Source organism: Moschus berezovskii, chromosome 27 (assembly GCF_049115385.1).
Source record: "Moschus berezovskii isolate FMDL1 chromosome 27, NW_MosBer_1.0, whole genome shotgun sequence".
Taxonomy (NCBI): Eukaryota; Metazoa; Chordata; class Mammalia; order Artiodactyla; family Moschidae; genus Moschus; species Moschus berezovskii.
In genome coordinates this window covers 41758930-41780596 of record NC_142486.1, presented here as the reverse complement: position 1 = coordinate 41780596, position 21667 = coordinate 41758930, and the positions used below count along the sequence as shown (strand labels likewise).

Sequence of the window (21667 nt, the reverse complement as noted above, 5' to 3'; positions counted from 1 at the left end):
CAGTGACTGAAGGGGCTGCGTAAACCTGGTTGATTTAATGGCACCCTATTCCGGGTCTAGGTGGTTTCACCACTTTCACCATCACTACAATGCTACAGTGATTCTTCGAGCTTGCTTCTGACAACTTCTCCAGGCTAAACAAGACACGGGATTATTAGGCTGTCCAACCTCCCTCCCAGAGAGCTTCTTCCCCACATCGTGGCCCACATGTGACATTGCTGATCCGGTGGGGAGAAGAGTATTATTTTTCTTTACTTTCCACCTTGAAGAGTAAAATTGTTATCTTCACACGTGTTCACACGCATTTCTAATCCATCCTGTAAACAACCCCAAAGTCACTTCCTCCTGGAGGGCCCCTGGTCAAACCTCAAAGCCCCACACCCTGCCCCTCTTCCTGGGTCTCCCCACCCGGCCACACCAGTTCCGAGCCGGCAATGCCATCTCCTCTGGAGCCGGAGGAAAAGCAGCGCAATGAGCCAGCCATTCCGCAGCGTCGGGCCATCGGAGCCCCGCTGTCTAACTGCAGGCCTTGCCAGGGGAAACGCAGAGGCGAAGGACCGAAGCGGACCTGATGCGCTGGGGGCCGTGCGCCCCCGCCATGACCCACGCGTCCCCTCGCCGCCCCCGCCCATCCCCTCCTCGCCGCCGCCCGCCGCCACCCGCCGCCACCCGCCGCCCTCCTCGGTCTCCGGGCCCGCCCCCTCACACTGTACTTCATCGCCCCGGCGCCCACACGAGAGCGGAAGTCCCACCTCCCGCGGCCACTCCGAGCGCCGATTGGCTCCATTCTCCGCGCCACGCCCCCCTCGTCGGAGAGCTCAGCTTCCGAGGGCGCTGAGGCAGGTGGGCTGCTCCGTTCCGTCCGAGGTTTCCGTGGGGGCGGCGGCCGCGACTTTCCCGAGACCTCAGTCCTCCCGCGCCTATCCGCCTCACGCCCTCTTCGGGACGGCCGCCGTCCTGCTCCGTCCGCGGAAGGAGGAGCGTACGCAAACAACCTGGAGCTCCAGGCTCCTGATTGGTGAGCATCTCGGAAGGGGGGCGGGCTCAGAGGCCGAGACCGACGTGAGGGCGGTCCAGTTGCTCTGGAAGGGTCTGCAGCGGCGGCCAGTGGCGAAGGGGAGGGCGGGCCGAGGAGCCGCGGGAGCAGGGGGCAGGTTTGCCGGTGAGTCCGCGATGCTCCGTGGGACGCAGCGGGGACGGCGGGGCTGTGACGGACGTGTAGGCGGACCAGTGCTTCCGGGAAAGCGGGCGGCAGAGGGCCAATGGCAACGGAGGGAAGGCGGGGCGCGGCGGCGACGGGGCGGGCATCTGAGGGCTTCTCCGCGCGGCCTGGGAAGCGGCGGGGCGGGGCATCTGTGATGGACCTGCGCTCGGGCTAGTGGCCGCGGAGAGGGGGCGGGGCATGACCGAAGGCTACGGCGCGGGGGCGGGGCGGCGGCGGGGCGGGGCGCGCGGAGGTCTCGCGGCGAAGTCTGGGAAGCGGGGGCGGGGGCTGGGGCGCCCGTGGTACTGAAGGACGTGGCCGCCGGCCAATGGCCGTGGGAAGGGCGATGGCGGACGACCAATGGCGGCGCGCGGGGCGGGGCGGGGCGGCGGGGCTGCGCGGCGCCTTGCGGGAAGCGGCGGGGCGGCGGCGACGCTGAGGACGGGAGAGAAGAGGCCCGGCGGGGGTGGTGCAGCAGGTGCGGGCTGGGTGGCCTCGCCGTCCCCCGGCCCCGCTCACCCGCTCCGGCTCCCGCAGGTCGGCCGGAGGCCTCCGCCGCCGGGCTCCGCGGCGCCGTGGGAATGCGGGCAAGGCCCGCGCGCGCGTGAGCGACGATGGGGACGCAGGGCAGCCCGGTCAAGAGCTACGACTACCTGCTCAAGTTCCTGCTGGTGGGCGACAGCGACGTGGGCAAGGGCGAGATCCTGGAGAGCCTGCAGGACGGCGCGGCCGAGTCCCCATACGCCTACAGCAACGGTAAGCCGGCACCTGGCGCCGCCCGGAGACCTGCGTCTGTCTGGCCGCGGGCTGGTGCCGGGCTGGGGCCGGGGAGCAGCGCCCTAGCTCGCCGGGGCCCGCCGCGGCCCGCGGCGTGTCTGGGGCGGAGACTTGGTCTCGGGCCTCCGAGGAAGAAGGGCCTTGCTTTGGCCGCGCAGCCGCGCCAGGTGTGCACACCGGGGCGTTCTCAGAGGAAGGCGGTTGGCTCCGGGCTCCGAGCATCAGCACCTTGTGCTGGAGGAAAACGCGCCCTCCTGACGGGATTAAACGTTCTGTCCACGTTCCCGGACGTGTGCCCCAACACGGCACATACGCATCACTGGCACCTGCCTGGGCTCCTCTCAGTGTCCGCGGTTGACGGGGCAGCGCGGCTCCTCCCAGGCTCTGGCGCTCCTTCCCCGGGACCTTCGTGCTCCTGGCAAGGCTGTCTTTCCTGAGGAATTCTGCTTCTTGGCGTCCTCGTCCTCCACAGTCTTTGTGTCTTTGGTTCTCGCCGAGGCTGTTTACTAACCTGCTGGCTTGTCGGCTGAGGCTGTGGACGTTGCTCCTCCATCCTTTCCTTTCAGGACTGTCAGGGTCGTGGGGCTTGGGCTGGCCGGGTCTCCTCCTGCTGAGGTCTGTGCCCCCTCCTCAAGCACATGCTCCCAGCCTCAGGGAGAGTAGGGCCCTGGGTTCGTTTTAGGGGCGGGAGGCCTCCGCCGCCACTGCCTGGTGTCTCCAGGCGCAGATGGTGGACTTGAGTCACCTTCCTGGAGCCACTACCGAGGAGGCCGGTGGTGTGTATCTGGCAGATCTCAAGGCCAGGGCGCCATCAGGGCAGCAGGGATTTCCTCAGATGAGACCCCTGCTGCCGAGGGTCCTTCCACCAGGTGTGGTGAGCACTGGGGACACAGCCACAGGTGGAGAGGGGACCCGCCTCTTCCCTGTGACAGGCGGAGCGCTGCCTGAGGCGTGGAGACGGCAGAGACTCAGGGACTCCAGGTGACCTGGTCCAGCGCGGGTCAGCCAGAAACGGTGAAGGGAGCCCCTCGCGGTTGGTCCTCTCGTTCCCCGCTCCCTAGGAGCTCAGATTCCTTTCTGCTAACTCCCCGCCATGGGGCCAGAGGAGGGGTCTGTGCCTGCGGCAGGATTTGGCGTGGAGGCTCCTGTGGACCGGTCTCTGGGAGTTGTTGGCACAGTGGCGGCTGGTGGGAGGGAGGCGCCAGCGGCCCAGCGGCTTCTCCCCAGGGCTCCACAGACTCCGCTCCGGCGCTGTCCGCGCTTCTGGGTCCCAGGGGCAGTGAGTGCACCCCAGAGCTCTGAAACCTTCTGCCGCCCCTCGGGCCCTTCCCATTCACAGAGGGCAGTTCCACCCTTGGCACCCTGGCTCCCAGAGTCTTCAGGGTTGGGGCAGCGGGAAGACACGTCTTGGGACGCGCCCAGGTCCTGGGAGGCTGAAGACAAGGCACAGCTCCGTCCTCACTGTCTGCTTCTGGCGCCAGTGCTGCTGGGCATGTGTCTCTTTTGAGCCTGGGGTATGGGGGAGGGAAGGAAAGAGATGGAGGGGCCGGAGGGGCGAGCTGGTTTGAGGGGTGGCCGGCCCAGGGTCTGCCCTGCTGGTTGTTTCTGTTTCTGGGACCCAGGGTGCCGCTGCATCCCTGGACAGGTCCAGCTGTTTCTGGGGCTGGCTGGAGGTTGGTTTCTGTCCTCAGTGCCAACCTGAGGGAAGCTGCATCCTGGAGCTCTCATGCTGGGGTGTGCCCCCTGCTGTTTTCTCTGTTGCTTTGTCCCCAGTGTTGGCAGGAGAATTGTGCTTGGGAGGCACAGCAGGCAGCCTGTTATGGCACCCCTGGGCTCACGGTTATCACCCAGTCCCTCCCAGTCTCTTTCTTTGTGTTTTCCTGGGTGCCTCAGTCTGGAGCCGAGTGATTTCGGGGTTGCCTTCCCTCTGTCGGGTGCTGGGTTCTGGGGTGAGATTGCAGCGGCAAGCCCTTCTTACACTCGTGCTTGCACCCTTGGTTGTATCTCCACCCTGGAACTGGCTCCTCTCCGTGATGACCATAGTCCTCCGCTGCAGCACTTCATATCTGCAGTTCATCCCAGGAATTGACCCGGTGCACAGTGGCTGCTTCCTGAAGAGCTGGCCATTTGCCTCGTTTGGGCGTGGGCAGTACTTAGTGCAGGGGACACGCCTTTCACAGGGTGTCGCAGGACCACATCAGTTAGGAGATCATCCCTCAGTCACTTGGAGAACGTGGGGAAGGTGTCAGTGTCCAGCACCCTGACCTGGAGCGAGCTGTGGAAGAAACACGGGAGAGAGGGGAAGTGGCGCTGGGCTGGCTGTACTGACCTGAGCGCTCTGGAGAGCATGCTGGAACTGCATGCGGGTGTCAGAGACCATGTGCAGATCACTGTTAGGATGGAAAGAAAGTTGGACTTCGTCAGTCCTTTGGGAACAAGCTGGGAAATAGAAGTGAATAAAGTGAAGTCAATTTTCCCAGGTGGCACAGTGGTAAAGAATCCACCTACCAAGGCAGGAGACGCAGGTTTTATCCCTGGGTCTGGAAGATCCCGTGAAGGAGGAAGTGACACCCACTCCTGTATTCTTGCCTGGAAATTCGATAGAGAAGGCTGGCGGACTTCTGTCCACGGGTTTACAAAGAGCTGGACTGAGCAACTGGGCATGCAGGAAAGGTGAACTTGAACTCTTGAGTGTAAGGTGGTAACTGAGGTTTCTCAGCTACGTTTGGGATCTTGTAGTCATGAGTAGGTTCTGGTGTCCGTGGTGGACAGTTTTCTTCTGTGGAGGTTGGAATGTCCAGACCCTCGTTGGCTGTGGACATGCGTCCTTCAGAAGCAGGGGGGCGGAGACAGCGGTGAGGGAGACTGGCCCGATGAGGGCGGTGGGCACCACCAGGAGCGCTCAGGGGAAGTGCTCGCACACAGGCAGGGTACTCGGCCAGCAGGCAGGCTCCCAGGATCCTGGGCGGGCTCTGCCTAGTTGAGTCAAGGCGTGCAGAGGGCGTGGCGGAGAAGACGCCCGGCGTCAGACGGAAGAGCAGAGCGGCAAAGGCCTGAGCCCTGGGAGTGGGCCGGTTCTCTGTCCATAGCAAGTGCAGATCTAGGCAGCGGAGTCCGTGTCAACCCTGGACACAGGTCTTTGTGCTGCCTAGTTGCTCAGTTGTGTCTGACTCTTTGCAACCACATAGAGTGTAGTCTGCCAGGCTCCATTGTCCATGGGCTTCTCCAGGCAATACTGGAGTGGGTTGCCAGCATTTCCTTCCCTGGGGGATCTTCCTGACCCAGGGATTGAACCCAGGTCTCCTGCATTGACAGGCAGATTCTTTACCACCGAACCACCTGGGAAGCCCCTGGACAGAGATCTTGGCTGGTGATAAACACGTTTGTGAGCCCGAAAGGCTACCTGTTGTGTTCTGTGGGTCAGACTGAGCACGTCAGTGTGGGCCCTCCGTGGGCAGATGTCCTGGGACCAGGGCGGTTCTTGGGGGCGTGAGCTGAGCTGACAGCCACCTGTGCCTTCCTGGGGAGCAGTCATCTGTCACCTGGTCTGAGGTGGGGAGAGTGTTAAGGGAACCAGCCCACAACCTCCTTGGAGCTGCTCCCCAGCCCGAGTGCCCGCGTGCAAGGGCGTCCACTCCGTCCCTTCCAGGCCCATGACGGGCTGCTGCCTGCACCTGTGGTTCCGACCCTGTGCCTTTGGAGAAGGGTGGGCGCGGGGCCAGCATGTCGTGTTTGTGCTGAGAGCATCTCTGTTGTCAGCAGATCAGCGGGTGGCCCTGATCACGGTGTGATTCAGGCCCCAGCCGCCCCACCCCATGCCCCCTCTGGCCCGCTTCTCTTGCCTGAACTTCTGTAAGCGGAGCCGTATGACATGGCCTCTCTTGTCTTTTTGTTTCGACCAGCAGGTTTCCATGTCTGAGTCACCCTGAGGGGCGCTGGTGTGCAGATTCTCACATGTGTCTTGGCGAGTGAGCACGCGTGTTTCTGTCAGGGGTGTGGTGACTGCTGGGGCTGGGCGCCACCCGGCAGCTTTCCAGAGCAAACGTGCAGTTTCTGCCCCATGGGGAGGGCATGAGGGCTGCGGGCACTCCACGCTCACTGTGCTAAGGGCTGCCTCCTGGTAAATCCTCCCAGCAGGCGGGGTTAGACCTTGTCGAGTTGTTACTAGAAACGGCCTGAGACCACCGCCTCAGACGCCCGTCCCCCAGCCGCTCCCTGAGACCCCCACCCTGGTCACCCGTCCCCTGGTCGCTCCCTGAGACCCCCACCGCAGTCCTGTCCCCTGAGACCCCCGCCCCAGTCTCCCGTCCCCCAGCTGCTCCCTGAGACCCCTACCATGGTGCAGTCCCCTGAGACCCCCGCCCCGGTCGCCCGTCCTCCGGCCGCTCCCTCTGCCGTCTCTCACCGTCTCGCCACTCTGCAGGCTCAGCGGTCAGCCGGGTGGGGCTGAGTCCCTGTTGCTTTGCTGTGGACAGAGGGCTGTCCCAGCCTCTCGGGGCCACCTGCACCCCTCACCAGGTTCCCCTTCTCCACTCTGAGAGCCAGGGCAGGGCCCTTCTTCCATTGCGTCTGTCAGACTCACTGGCCAGGGGTGCCCACCTCTGAGGACTCGCGATGACATCGGGTCGGGAAGCCCCGGGTCTCTCCCCTCTTGATGCCCGGGACGCATCATGTCAGCCAAGCCCTTCACCCTGTGGGAAGCATGTCCTCAGGTTCCAGGGCTAGGACCACACAGCCCTACGGAGGGGTCTTTGGGTTGTTGGTGTCGGTCGGCTTTTGCAGGCTGGTCAGTGGAGCACACGTCCGTGTTTCTGCCACTGCCATCACTGGGTGGGCATTCCCCAGTTGACATGCTCACACCTGACCCCGGAGATGGTGTTAGGAGGTGGGGCCTTCGGGAGGTGATCTGGTCAGGAGGGCTCCCTCGCCGCCTTCACCGGAGGATACGGTGGGCAACCACCTCTCCAGACGCTGGATCTCCCCACTCTGAGTGGTCTCCCAGCCTCCAGACAGCGAGAGATAATGTCTGCTGTCTGTGAGTCCCAGTCTGCAGAATTGTTTCAGCTCTGAGCTGACCAGAAAGCGCCACACACATGTCTGCAGAAATCCGGGCCTCAGGGGCTCTGCGCACTTGTGGGCCAGGTCGAAGGCCCACTGAGCTTGAGTGTTGTCAGCGGTGGTGCCCACCCTCCGTTCCTGGGCACAGGCCTCTCCCTCGGAGCATCCTGCTTCATGGAGCAGCAGGGCTGTCCGTGCAGTATGATCGTGGAGGGGCCATCGTCACTGGGCCCTTCTCTGAGGGGCAGAAACCAGGCTCAGCCCCCATCACCCTCGGGAGGATTGGGGCCTGTGCCCACCTGTGAGGGCCCGCCACACTGCGGGAGACCCTCCTCTGCCCCCCGCGTGCCCTGGAAGGAGGCACGTGGCAGAGAGAGGCCTTGCTGTCTCCCCCACCCCCAGGGAGAGGGTGTGCAAGGGCTGGTCAGGTGTGTCAGGAGGACTGCTCAGCGTGGTGCCACCTGCACGGCCATGCACAGCCCCCAGCACTTTTGCACGTTTGCCGCTGTTACTGAACGCTGTTTCTGGTTCTGCGAGGACCTGGACCTTTTTTGCCTTTGTCTGTCTCTGAGAACTTTGCGAGATCTGGTTTTCCCTCACTAAGGAGTAGCTCTGAGGAGCAGCGGTTGCCTGTCTGGGTTTGGGGCAGCACCCTGACGCTGAGCGTTGGCATCGTGTTGGGTCCTGGAGGGGAGCGGGGGTCTGGGGGCCGTGCTGGGAGACCAGCTCCTCCTGCACAGGGATGGTGGGGTGACGGCAGCCCCTCCACGCCCGGGAGCTTTGCACCTGTGTCAGGCGCAAGGGAAGGCATTGATCAGCATTTTCTCTTTCGTTCTTAACCCAGTCTTTATCACTCGGTTTTTTCTCACTGTTACGAATTTTTAACAGGTTGTTTTGTGGTTTTTCATCTTGTTGGGAAGCCCCTGGGTGGATGTATACTAGAGCAGCCGATTCCTCCATAAAGACTAAACTTCGGATGGAAGCAGGCTGGCAGGTTGTTTTGTGGGTGGGGCACCCCTCCTTGCCGGTCCTGCAGACGGGTCTGAGTTTAGCCTGGACTGGTCCCTGGGAAATGCCCCCCCAGCCCCCAGGGGTCAGGCAGGCTGTGTCTGGTTGTCTTGGTCCTGAAAGCTGTTGCTCCCAGGGAGGGCAGAGCCCTGGGCTTCTGAACACCTGCGGTCTTGGTTTGAGCACAGGCTAAAGTTGAGAGCTGATGCTGCTTGTCCCCTTCAATCAGCTGACCTTGTTATTTCCCACGGCTTGAGCGAAGGTGGGTTTTCTTGAGGTCTTTTGTCCTGTATCGGTGCCCGCAGGTGTGGGAAATGTGGGTCCCAAGGGAGGACCACCTGCTGCACTGAGGGGAGAAGGGCCTGAGGGAGGCGGCCCCCGCACCAGGCCATCCTCCACAGGAGCACCCTGGGGCCGTGGGGGCCCCACCAGGCTGCGAAGACCGGGGCGGGGGTGGTCTCCTGCTAGCTGGTGCCACCTGGCCTTCCTCCTGTGTGTCCCTGCACGCAGTCCCAGCCCCTGGTGCGGTGGCTATCGGGGCCTGAGGGGTGCCCAGTAGACTCCCTGATCACTAGGACGTGGGCACCTGCCAGGATGGGACCTGAGTGACTGCCTTCTCCTCCTCCGAGCCCTGCTCTGACACCTCTGGGGAGGGCGGAAGCATCAGTGCCGCGCAGTTCCTGTCGCATCCCTGCCTCCCGGGCTGTGCGCCTCCCTGCTGGGTGGGTCCCGTGGGCCAGGGGACGCGGGGTCTGTGGGGGAGCGGGGTCCTAGGCGTCAGCCCTTCTGGACAGGTCTCTGCAGCATCCCCTTGACTGTCCTGAGAATGAGTGGAATTAGTGGATCACCTGTTCTGCCCACGCACGTCTGTACCGTGAAGCAGGAAGAAAGGGTGCGGGCGATGGCGTAAGGTGGTTGTGGCCGAGTAAGTCAGTGCCTGGGGACAGCTGTGCTGCGCTGAGAAGCTGACGGCGATAGTGGACCTGGTGGCGGTGTCACTGTGCACGATGCGATTTGTTTTTGAAATGGTGAACGGTTTAGATTCTGAGCAAACAACAGACTCCTATGATTAATAAAGTGGAAACATTGCTGTGAAATGTCAGACCCCACGCGGTGTGCAAGGTGGGGTCTCGGCTGTGAACACCTGGAGGCGGTGGGGGCGTGGGGTGGAAGTTGACGCTCAGGCTGCAGTTCCTGGCTCAGGGCCACACGGGTGGCCGGGGCCTGGTGGAGTGAGGTGTGCAGAAGGCCATCGTGTCAGGTGAACTGTGCCCCCTCAGAAGCCCCAGGGAGCAGCAGACAGACCTCCCGTGAGCCCCCAGGAGAGAGGGGCTGGCTGGCTAGGGGGCGCAGAGCTGAAGCCTGGGCAGCCAGGGGCCAGTGGGGACACAGCAGGCCTGCTCTGGGCCTTGGCGGCCTCCTGAGCCCTGAGTCCATTGGAGGAGTGTCTGCAGTCCCAGGCCTCTGGCCAGGTCCTGTGGGGACTCCTCCCCCTGTGTGAGGTGCCTTTGCCCCACCCCTGTGTGCCCTGGGCAGTCGCCCTGGCAGCTGGGACTGGTGATGTTCTCTGCCCACCAGGTGTTACATGCATCCCATGAAGCTGCTGGTCCTCAGGGTTGGGCGGGGGACTGCAGTTCTGCTGGGACAGGTCCTGAGGCCACAGAGAGGCTCCTGACTGGGAAGCCGTGAGGTCTGGCGCTGTCCCTGCAGAAGGCGCTGCCTCTGCTGGCAGGCCTCCCTTTGAACTCCAGTGTGTGGGTTTTTTGAGTCTGTAACGCACACTGTATGTTTCTGCCTGGGTGTGGGGGGTGGGTGGGTGAGCGGCAGAGTAAGCATGAAGAGCATACTTGAGATATATTTGAACCACGCTGTGTGGTTCATGGGATCTTAGTTCCCCGAGGGATGTGGGACCTCCGCCCCTGCAGTGCAAGCACAACATCCTAGCCCCTGGACCGCCAGGGAAGCGAGGTTGTTTAGAACCTCCGAGGGAGTGTCAGTCTGCCGGCTTCCTGGGTCTTCTGCAGAGCCAGGCCCCTGGCCATTTTCAGCTAGACCCTGCTGTCTGCCCTGAGGATCCTCTGGCCCTGAGTCGGGCTCCTGGGCGGGAGTCCCACTGGTTCCCCTCTGTGGGCCTTTTGGTCCAGCCACTGTGTGTGTGGGGGTGCTGGGGGGAAGACGGCACTGGTCCCTCTGCGGTGCCTGTACCCAGCTCTGCGAGCCTGTCTGCACAGGGCTTAGGTCTGGGGCGTCTGGCAGCGCTTTGAGCAGAGGCCCTGAAGGCTGAGGGCTGGCCATGCTCTTTGGAGTTGACGTCCTGAGTAAGGAGTCAGGCGAGCTTAGGCGGGGGGTGGGCGAGGTGCTTGAGTGCACCACCCCATGGCCACGGAGGCTGGCGTGCTTCCCAGCGGCTCCCTATGCCCTGCTTCCTCCTGGGCCCTCCCTGGGCACCCACTCCTCCCCGCAGCTCCAGGCTGGCCCTTGGGCCCTGGCGCCAAGTCGGCCGTAGTCCTTTTGTGGGGGCTGCCTCGGGGTGGGTCCCTGTGGCCAGCACCCACTGAGCTGAGCCCCCACAGAGGTGACTGCCTAGAGGACGGGCGTCTGCAGCCTTCCCGGGATCGCTGTCCAGCACTGTCTTCACAGGGTCTGGCTCACGCAGCCGGAGAGCCCAGACCCTCTAAGGCGTCCGGGGCCAAATCTGAGCTCCCCGTTTGACAGAGAATTCCAGGAGTTCCCACCTAAAGAAGTGGGTTGTCGGCAGACAGTTGAGGGGAGGTGAATGCACAGGAAAGACAGTGGAGACACCCGAGTTTTGTGTTTCTTTAGCTCGAGAGTGCGTGTGGGAGAATCTTCTCTTCCGTCTTGAAAAAAATTGTGGCAAAATATATGCAACGTAAAATTTATCATTTTAAATATTTTAGGTGTACAGTTCAGTGGCCCTCCCAGCATCTCCAGAGCTTTTTCATTTTCCCAGCTGAGACTCCCTGCTGAGCGCCTCTTCCTACCTGCCTCTGGCCCTAGGCAGCCTCTCTCCGTCCACTCTCTGTCTGAGGCTCATGCTCCAGGGACCTCGCAGAAGGGGTCAGGCAGGGTTTGTCTTATGTCTGGCTCGTTTTACTGAACATAATAATGTCTTTCAGGTTCATTCCCATTGCAGCATGTGTCAGACTCTCCTTTCTCTCTAAGGTGGGATAATACTTTGTTGTACAGATGGATCGCGTTTTGATTATTCACTCTTTCATCTTTAGAGATTGGGGCTGTGTCCGTCTTTTAGCTGTCGTGAATAGTGCTGCAGTGAGCGTGCGTGTGCAAATACATGCGTGTTGGATGGGCTTTCTGGGTTCCGCGGTGGCTCTGAGTCTCATTCTGAGGGAGCGCCATGCTGTCTTCCCAGTGGCGTCACCATCTTCCAGCCCCACCACAGTGTTCACGGGCTCCTGTTCCTCTGCATACTCACCAACACTGCTTGTTTTCTGGGTTTTTTGGATAATAACCATCTGATGGGTGTGATGTGGTGTCTCATATGGCTTTGATCTGCATTTCCCTAATGATTAGTGATCTTGAGCACCTTTCATGTGATTATTAGCTATTTGCATATCTTTGGAGAAACTTCTCTTTACGTCTTTGGTCCACATTTTAATTGGCTTCTTTTTGTTGAGTTGTAATATTTCTTTATGTTTTCTGAATACTGGTCCTTTTTCAGATACATGATTTGCAAGTATTTATCGTGTCCTATTTTGTGGGTTGCGTTTTCCTTCTGCTGAGTATCTTGATGGGTGGGAACCAGGCTTTGACACATGGCCAGCAGTGAGTGGGGTGGAAGGCCCTCAGGGTAGAGGCCCCTCATGCAACGCTATGGTGGACCCTTCCCATGTGCCGGGTCTGCATGGAAAATGCCCATTTCCAAGCCTCCCTGGAGCAGGTGTTGTGAACAGCCGAGAACCTGGGACACTTAAGGCTTCAGGGAGGAGGGGGAAGGACCGAGCTTTTAGGATTCCAGTTGAAGATCTTGCATGTAAGTTGAGGTGTCCAGCACTGTCCCTGCTCCTGCCAGGGATGGGACTTCTTGGGCTTTTTCCGCATGAAAGTGTAAGAAAGTAATAAACAGGGAACTGCTGTATAACATAAGAAACTAAATTCAGTATGTTATAATAACCTATAATGGAGAAGAATCTGAAAAAGAATAGATATGTGTATAAAACTGAATCGCTTTGCGGTATAGCTGAAGCAATTGTGATTCAAGTATACTTCAATTTTAAAAGTATTCAAAAAATAAAAAGTAAAGATGTGGCCAGCAGAGGTTCTCTGAGAGCTTTCCAGAGAAGCGGCATTTCAGATGCCACTTTGTCATTAACAGCACTCCAGGCACACTCCAGTTGTCAGCACCTGGGTGCTGGGTGAACCCAGGAACCCAGCAAACCCATGAGCTCTGAGAAGCACGTGACGTGGCCAGTGCTGAGACCAACCACCCTCCCTTTGGCTGCACGTTGGCACCCCCCTCGGGCTGCTGGGATGACAGGAGGGTGGCCAGCTTGGGTGACTGAGATCGCTGGGCTCCCTGGCTGCAGCCCTGACCCCTCCGGGCTGCAGAGACCGGGCCCTGGCCGGGCGAGCCCTTCACCCACTCTCTTCTTTGTTGCAGGGATCGACTACAAGACAACCACCATCCTGCTGGACGGCCGACGGGTCAAACTGGAGCTCTGGTGAGTCGGGCTGCGCGCTGAGACGCCGGGCGGGGGCTGCCGTGCTTCCCTTGTTGCTGGGGCCGGAGAGCAGGGTGAAGTCAGTGGCGGTCCTTAAGGAAACCACCAGTACAGCAGCTGGGTAGACACGGGACCGCATGTGATGCAGAAACCAGAAGGTCAGGGCTGCCTGTCCTGGCAGAGCCTGGGTCCCTTTCTCCCATAAAGATGTGTTTCCAGGGGGCCCCGACTGGACTCCACGTTGAGGGCGTTTGCAGACCCTCGCAGTTAATGTGTGACTTGCCCCGCACTTGGGTTCTCCAGCCCCACAGGGCAGTCTCCTGGGGTGTCCAGGCCAAGGAGGTCCGCGGGGCGCGTGCAGAGCAGGAGGGGCGGGGTCCTTCATGCAGGTGGCTCCCATGGGTCGCATCCCCCCACTTTGTTTCAGGGACACCTCGGGCCAGGGCCGCTTCTGCACCATCTTCAGGTCCTACTCGCGGGGCGCACAGGTAAGACCCACACGGCCGTCCTACAGGGGGCCGCAGGGCTGTGGCACCGCGTGTGGAGCGGGGCAGCTGTGGGCTCGGGGTTAGCCGGCTGGACAGAGGGCTGAGCCCTGTGGGAAGGGCTGCTGCAGATGCTAGAGGGCGGACACAGGCTGTGGTGGCGTGCCTGCAGGTAGGAGCTCTGGGGCTGGGCTGTGTGCACTGCGGGGGCTCCTGGGGGCCTGCTCGTCCCTGTCTGTCCTGGGCGTCTCATGGCAGTCTGTGTGCCAACCGTCAGTGTGAGATTTGAGGCTGCACGGAGGGAAGCAACAGACCAGCTGCCCACTCGCTGCCTTCACGAGGGGGCTGGCTTCAGGGGACCTGTGGGGGACCCAGGCTCTGACCAGGTGGGGCCTGCCCCCCTACTGTGGACTGGACAGTGGAGGTCGGGCCTCCTCTGCTTGGCGAGCAGGAGCTGACACATTTGCAGGTGCCTCTCAGGAGTTTCTGGAGTGCCGCTCCCTGCTGCAGGCAGGCGTGTGGTGGACAGCCGCTGGCTGGGCTCCCGGCTGTGGCACGCCTCCACCGAGGTGTGGGCAAGGGTGCTGCTGTTGACCCGCTTAGCCTGGCAGTCCCACCTGGAGCGGCTGCTCCCAGACGGTCAGAGCCAGCAGCCCACAGACTGGCCGGCACCAGCACAGACACAAGGGTGCCGGTGCCGCCCCACAGCCCAGGACCGTGGGAGAGCGCGAGCACCCAGGAGTGTCCCGTGGCCCGGTCTGTGGAGGGCTCTGATGGGGAATCCACTTGTGCACGGGGGGATGGGTGTCAGGGCCTGAGCCCACAGGCTTCCTGACAAGGTCTCTGGTCTTCCTGTTGCTTTTGAATGTTTCCCAATTTTTACTATGCACCCGTTGCTACTTTTTCAATAAAACAGGAAATGAGATGGTAGAGGGTAGTTACCTTGGTTTGTGGGGACAGGACGATTGGGGAACAGCAAGGAGGACCTGGGGGCCTGAATGCAGGCCAGCTCCGCTGGGACGGGTGCAGGCGGGTCGGCTGAGGGCTTGCCTGAGGGGGCCTGGGGAGGGGAGTGCATTCCACGTCCACTTCTCTGCAGGGCAGTGGGTGTGGGTGTGTCACGCATGATGACTGACTGCGCTAGTTTCGCGGGCTCCTGTTGCTTCTGGGCTGAAGGAACCAGTCGTGGATCCTGAGTGTGTCTCTGGCCCGGGTGGAGGGTTGGAGTGGGTCTCCAGCTGGGAAGCTGACCTTGGGTCTCCTGCCTGGTCAATGCCCCGCGTTGGCTGCAGCGTGGCCCGTGTGGCGCAGGGTACGATCAGCAGCTGCTCCTCCCCAGGTCCTGTCTGTCCTGTCGCCCTCCTGCCCTGGCACAGTCCCCGGAGGCCTCGTGGGTGCCCGGGCCCCACAGCCGCCGACAGCCCTGGCTGCACTCGTGTCTCTTCCTGGGAGGCCCTCTCTGTCTCAGGTCTCCTGACTGTGAGCCTTGTTTCTGCTGCTGAGGTCTGAGGTGGCCCAGGGGTCCAGCACTCCCTGCTTGGGGGACCGTGGTCCCTTGTGCCAGTTCCTGAGGGCTGGGCGTGTGGGGGGAGCCGGGGTGGGCAGTGTCCTGTTGAGCTGGGGCTTGGGATCAGCTAGGTTAGCACCAAGGGGAGCTCAGCCAGGCGCTGGTCTCCTGGAGAGAGGTGAGTGGTTTGGGCACATGCACCCTTGCAGTGAGTGCCAAGTAGGATACCAGCCTGGGCGGGGTGTGTGCGGGTCATCTGCTCCCCTCGTCAGCGCATTCGTTTCTGGGCAGAGCCATGCTCGCGCCGTGGGACATGGGCAGGGGTGTTCAGCCACAGCCTGTGGTTCCTTGGCTGCTGTACCAGAAGCGCGTGACTCAGCCCCACACTCACTGGTAAAAGCCACCTTCCGACCTTGGTCGGGTGGTGATTGCGCAGCTGTGTGTTTGTCCAAACTCATTGAACAGGTCACACCTGAAATCCCTACATTTTTTGGTGTGTAAGCTCAATAAACTACCTTGGCAACAAAGGTGCACACGCCCACCCCACGCCTGGGAGGTTTTCTCTCGCAGCTCAAGTCACCTGTGTGTGCGCAGAGGCTTGCTGCCGATGTTTGTAACAAAATGAGGTGCGTCACCTGTGACCCAGCAGCCGTGCCTGCTGACGAGCCTGCTGCGAGAGCGTGGCTGCTGTGGGGAAGCGCCCTGGTGTGCCGGGCAGTTTGCGCCAGGACCTTCTCTGGGTTAGGAGACGCCTGTGGGCGCTTGAAAGACAGCAGCAGGTGACTGGGGGCAGGGGGCAGGACCAGAGCCTCTGTTTCTACCGTGGAGGCTTACTCAGTTTTAAGAAGCTGAGCCAAAGAGAAAAGGGAAGAATACAGTAAGAATGTCTTTGCCACTTCTGTGGCTCTCTGAGGTCACAGCTGACTCTGGGGTCCTTTGGAGGGGTCCTGGTGACCAGGAGCCTCATTTTGGGGTCTCAAGGAAGCCACCTGTGCTCACTCTCAGGTGTCTTTCCTGCCAAGTCTGTGGTTCCTTTGGTCCCTGCCCACAGTGTGGCCATCTCGCTGTCCTTCATCCTGTGATGTCTCTGTCATTACCCTGACCTGGCGGACACGGGTGGTGGTGATAGGCGCCACCTAGGCTGGCACCAGCTAGGATACCAGCCAGAGGCTCTTCAACAGCCTTGGGGTGCACTTGAGCCTGAACCCAAGAGATGGGCTTCTCTCCGTTTGCTCAAGCTTTTAAACGCTACGGGTCTCCTCTTCTTCCCCACCTGCCTGCACTGGCTTGGTGGGTCTGTGCGATTGGCTGGGGCCCGCTCAAGCTGCCGGTGAGGTGAGCTGTCCGTGAGATGCAGCTTGTGGGACCTGGGTCCCTGACCAGGTCTGGAACCCGGGCCCCCCGCGTTGGGAGACTGAGGCACTGGACCACCATGGCAGTGCCTCTCTGGAGTTTTATATATGGAACCTCCTGGAATGGACAGGTGGACTGAGTAGGAAGCTATCATCAAAGCTCAGCTGGGGGAGGATGTCTCAGGAATTCCCATTCATAATGAAGAAGACACTTAGGATGAATTAGTGCTGACAAAGTTACAAGGAGACAGAAACGTGGAGATGGGGATCTTGCAACAGATCTGATAGTGCTGACCTTACCCTTGCAAGTCAGAGAACTGAAGCACAGTATTTATCCATGGCCGTCCAAGGCCCCTTGAGTCAGGCCAGGTGAGACCTTCGGCAAGAACTTATGGAACTTGGAATAGCGTGCACTGCGCGCTGGATGGCTCGGGAACCAGGGCCACCCAGAGGCGCCCCTGGCAGTGGGGCGTGGTGGTGGGAGGAGCGCCACTGCTCCTGATGCTCCCGGAGCACAGTCTGCTCAGGTTCTGGAGCATGGCGGTCCGCTTCTGACGCTTTAACAAGCCAGGATGAAATCACTGAAGATGTCCTGTCGGCATCTGGCTTGATGGATGCTCTGGTGTCAGGGCTCCGGCAGATGGCCGTCGGGAGTACTCCCAGCACTGCTGCCTCACCCCGCTTGCCGCCAGGAGCTCAGGTCAGGCTGGTTGGAGCTCAGGGCAGCTGTGCCCACAGCAGGGTGTGGAGGTCAGCCTTCGGGCCGTGGTCAGCACCTGGGCCCCCACAGCCTTCGCAGTCCTTGGGCTGTGTGGCCAGCGTGCCAGGCCCGGCCCTGACCTTTTCCGGTTGGCCTCAGTGGCTGCCTGCTCACCCCCCACCTCGGCAGTTACCTCGCAGACTGGCACGACCAGGCCTTTGGACCTGCACGACCACGGCAGCCCCTGCTTCTTGCCCTGGTGTGGCTCCAGGCCAGATGGGGGCCCGACAGCCCCAGAGGAGGTTTCCCCCTTCTGAAGGGCCCGGCGGTCACGTGTCCATGCTCCCTCTGGCCAGAGGGCTGCAACCAGCCTGGACTGGGCTGTCAGTGAAGACTGAGTCATGTGCCCGCAGACTCCAGTGCTGCTCCTAATTTGCAGTGAGACACAGAATGTACAGAGCAGAGCATTTTTGTGATACCCTTGTTGGTGTTAAGTGAAAGTATAATTTGCTGGAGGGGAAAGAAAAAGACCAGAATGAAAATTTCTTTCCCTCCCCAGCTTCATGGTCACTTTGGAGCACTGCTCTATTAACATGATGTACTAGTGTAGATCCCTTTTTATATTATGTGTAAAATGTAACTGATAAGTTAATAAAGATGCTTGAACCAAAAACTAAACATTACACAGGAAGCATAAGCAAGGAAATGAGTCCCCATCCTGCCCTTGCCCAGGTGTCACGTCTGTGGACGCCTGTTCCATGTAGTGTGTTTGTGTTTCTGGTTTCTGAAACTGCCCGTTTGTGGCACTGGGGTCCGTGTTTGTCACCTCGCTGTCTGTGGTGCCCACGAGCAGCGTGGGTGAGCGCAAGTGCACCCTGCCTTTGTCGCCTGACTGCCCCGGGGGTCTGGGGGCCGCACGTTTAGTTTGTTTGTTGATGTTTGTTCCATGAGCAGTTCTGTGTTGAGTATCCGTAAAGACTGGATGTGGACGGCCCAGCCCTTAGTCCACGTGCCTTTTGGTGGACTCTGTCGCCCCCCACAGCTGGTGGCTCCCCTCCAGGCCGGGCATGCCCCCTGCAGGCAGCTCCGCCCTGCCTTGCACAGGCTTTCCATCCCCCACCCCACCCTGGCCGGGGTGAAAGCGGTCTCCACCTGCTCCTTAGCAGGACCTCATCTGCCAGAATTCGAAGCACAGTTTCAAAGGGAAAGGCTTCAGAATTCCTCATTTTGAGATGGAGGGTGCCCTCCATCACAGCTACACTCTCCCCTTCCCGGTGTGTGACTGAGACATGCACAGGGAGGGCGTGAGCCCTGCTGGCGGGTGGTTCTCACGGAGACTGTTTCAAGGTGGAACATGAGGCCAGAGACAGGGGTGACCCCGGGACCCTGAGGTTCATGAGAGGTTGCCGCCAGGCGGGCAGAGTGGCGGTCTCTGAGGGCTGTGGTAGGGAAGTCCCCACAGCAGAGCCTCTGTGCGGTCTCAGGGCAGCTGCTCCTGGACTCACGTCCCCTGCAGACATGGGTGGGACTGCTCAGAAACACCTCTGCTCGGCACCCCCTGGTTCCCCCAGAAGAGTGCCCCACCCTGCAGTCCTGTGTGTGCCTGCCTGTCTCGAGTGGAGTGATTTGTAAACGACGTAGGGTAATGACAGGTGCTTGAAGGAAAGACATGGAAAAGCTACAGTTCGCCCCAGCAGATTCCCCACGTGGAGGGAGGCAGTACTGAGCCCGTGAGGTCCCTGTCAGATGGCCCCCACCCAGACAGTGGACAGGGCATGCGCGGTGAGGAGACAGGTCAGGGCTAGCCGAGCCCTGTGCACAGAGCCCCCCTTAAATGCAGGAGGAAGGTTCAGAGCTCATTTGCCACATTGCTGCCTGTTGGGTAAACTGCATGTCCACCTGACAGCTTGGCTGGTGCCCGAGTGCCCCTGGCCCTGCCCATGTGGGGGAGGTGGGCTGCAGGGCAGAGCCTAAACAAGACCCTGTCCACCCGTGGACACCTGGACCTCGTAATACCCGCACTTGCCTTGCAGGGAATCCTGCTGGTGTATGACATCACCAACCGCTGGTCCTTCGACGGCATTGACCGGTGGATCAAAGAGATTGACGAGGTAGGTGTACTCCCCCAGACCCCCTTCCAGGGCCACGTCTATCCCTGGCACGTGGGCCGACATCCCTCACTTGCAAAGGGAGCCTCTTTGGCCCCCACTTGCAGTGCCTCCCATGCCCAGGTTCTGTGTGTCCCCACCTGCTGGCTGCTATGGCACCATGGGTTGGGGTCCTGAGCCCCCAGGGGCCCCACCTCAGCATGGAATCAATGGAGGGCTGACCCGCGGGCTGAGGGGTTGGGGTGGGTGCAGAGGGGCATCCTGCCACTGCACCTCTGCTGAGTCCTGCACACGCCCTAGCACGCACCCGGAGTCCCCCGGATCCTGGTGGGGAACCGGCTGCACCTAGCCTTCAAGCGGCAAGTCCCAACAGAGCAGGCGCGCGCCTACGCGGAGAAGAATTGCATGACCTTCTTCGAGGTCAGTCCGCTGTGCAACTTCAACGTCATCGAGTCCTTCACTGAGCTGTCCCGCATCGTGCTCATGCGGCATGGTATGGAGAAGATCTGGAGGCCCAACAGAGGTGAGGCAGGGGCGGGGCCTGCAGGGTAGGGGCGGGGCCAAGTTGCAGAGGCGGGGCCTGGAGGGCAGGGGCCGGCTGCGGACTGACCTGTCCCACCGCCAGACGGGGGACAGGTTCCAGGCCCCAGTCCCACCAGAGCAGAGCTAACGAGGTGGCCAGGGAGCCTCAGTTCCCACCCAGGGTGATGGGCTTGGGGGTCTAGCCGCTGAGCCGTGCGGGGTGGGGAGAAGACGGGGGGCGGGGTGCCTAGTGGCTGCTCTCAGCTTGCCTGGTGCAGGGTGGGGGTCGTTCCGCTTCAGGAGCCCTGGGAGCTTTGCGCACCGCCCCTCCCAGTCCCCAAGCCCCTTCTCTGTCACTTGTGCTCATCTGATGGCGAGATTGTCAGTTGCCACCAAGACCCTCCCCCTTTCGTCCCCACGACCTGAGCCCTCATCATCTGACACTCTCTCCCCCCCCCCGCCCCCAACCTCTGCAGTGTTCAGTCTACAGGACCTCTGCTGCCGGGCCATCGTTTCTTGCACCCCCGTGCACCTCATCGACAAGCTCCCACTGCCCGTCACCATCAAGAGCCACCTCAAGTCTTTCTCAATGGCCAATGGCATGAACGCCGTCATGATGCACGGGCGCTCCTACTCGCTGGCCAGTGGGGCCGGGGGTGGCGGCAGCAAGGGCAACAGCCTCAAGCGGTCCAAATCCATCCGGCCACCGCAGAGCCCCCCCCAGAACTGTTCGCGCAGCAACTGCAAGATCTCCTAGCCGCAAGAGGGTCAGCCTGGGAATGCTCCTGGCGGGCTCTGGGTCCCGTGCTGTGTGCCGGGGACTTTGGCCACACAGCCCCTCCTGGGAGGCATGGGGAACGCACCTGGTAGGCTGGTGGTCTCAGCCAGATCAGCTGCACAGGACAGCAGGGACCATGCTGTGCAGATGGTGGTGGAGCATGCCGGGACCCCGAGGAGCGGCTGAGAAGGGCCCCGAGGAGGCTCTGCTTGGTGATGGCCTGAGGACTGGGGCCAGGCCCCCTTTCTTATTTATGTAACACCTATTTTGTACATTTTTAAAGGACCAGCAGGGAAGCCTCTGTGCAGCCACGCAGTGGGTGCACAGCTGCTGAGGGGGTGAGCCCGGGGACACAGGGCGGTGAGGCTGAGACCAGAAGGGAGCCACCATCCAGGCTTGGGTCTGAACTCACAGGGCACTTCACATGGGGTGTGGCCGCGGGGGACACGGGGACCCCCAGCTGCACTGTCAGCCTCTGAGCACGGTGGTCGGTGTGCCTGCCCTGGGACGCTAGGCTGCAGCTTCCACGGCTCCCACCAGCCCCCCTTGGAGGATGTCCCGTGAGTCCCAAGCCGCGGGATCAGGGGCCAGGGGTGACGCGCAGGTCTCAGGTTTCTTGGAAAAGGAAGCGGGCACACCCCCACATCTCTGCCCTGCGCCCTCCCCCAACTCCGGGGCTGACAGCCTTGTGTGATTCTGCGCCTTCAGTTCCATTTGTACTTGCCATGTGAAGTTGGCTCGGCCTCTCTCTGAGTTGAGGATGCACAGCTGTTTGTAAGCGGGCAGTGCTCGCTGGGCCATGAGGCCAGGGTAGGTCTGGACCAAGCCAGTCCCACTTGCCCTGGAGTTTCTGGCCAGCTTCAGTTTGCTGACCTTGGGTGGGACCATAGCTGCTCCTTAGCCAGACTCGCCCCTCTCTGAGGTCACACAATGTGAGGTCACACGTCACAAGAACCTTCCTCACCCATTTCTTCATGGTGGACACTGAGCCCCCTCCTCGAGGACCCACCAGCCAGCCTGAGCTGGAGGCCTGGCTTCCTTCCGTCCGCCTGGCTGGTGACGTGGCCACAGGTCACACTGGTGCTCAGCTCTACCTCCTGCCTGTGGGCCCCTCCCTGTCCTGTGACCCCTTGATCAGGACTTCCGTGGTGGGTGCCCCGGGGGCTGCTGTCCTGGGAGGTGAGGTGGGGGTGGGCCACAGCATCTGTGGACAGATGCCCGGCTGCCAGCAGGGCCTGCGGAGGAGGCCCACCTATCCTGTCTGCCAGTGGGCGCCCCTTTGGACTGTTTGGAGGGAATGGATGGCCCTGCGTTCACCGTGTCAACACTACCCCTGCTGCTGACACTTCCTGGATGGTCCTGCGATCACCGTGTCAACACTACCCTTCGCTGCTGTCCACACCCGCACCATTCCTGGGCTTGTCATGGGACGGTTTTCATTTCTTTGTTCAGTAAACATAATTCGGCT

General features: G+C 61.2%; 1 protein-coding gene across 2 annotated transcripts; it reads left to right on the top strand.

Annotated features, from left to right (window-relative positions):
* Positions 1 to 878: 878 nt before the first annotated feature.
* RAB40C (RAB40C, member RAS oncogene family) lies at positions 879 to 21666 on the top strand. 2 transcript variants are annotated; one of them, XM_055409036.2, is made up of 7 exons: positions 879 to 1018; positions 1742 to 1960; positions 12687 to 12747; positions 13175 to 13235; positions 18825 to 18902; positions 19200 to 19422; positions 19898 to 21666. In XM_055409036.2, the coding sequence occupies exons 2-7, from the start codon at positions 1819 to 1821 to the stop codon at positions 20176 to 20178; spliced, it is 846 nt and encodes a 281-aa protein (XP_055265011.1). In that variant the 5' UTR covers positions 879 to 1018; positions 1742 to 1818; the 3' UTR covers positions 20179 to 21666. The 2 variants fall into 2 exon arrangements, with proteins under 2 accessions (XP_055265011.1, XP_055265012.1); XM_055409037.2 differs by lacking the exon at positions 879 to 1018 and adding an exon at positions 1047 to 1162.
* Position 21667: the final 1 nt, after the last annotated feature.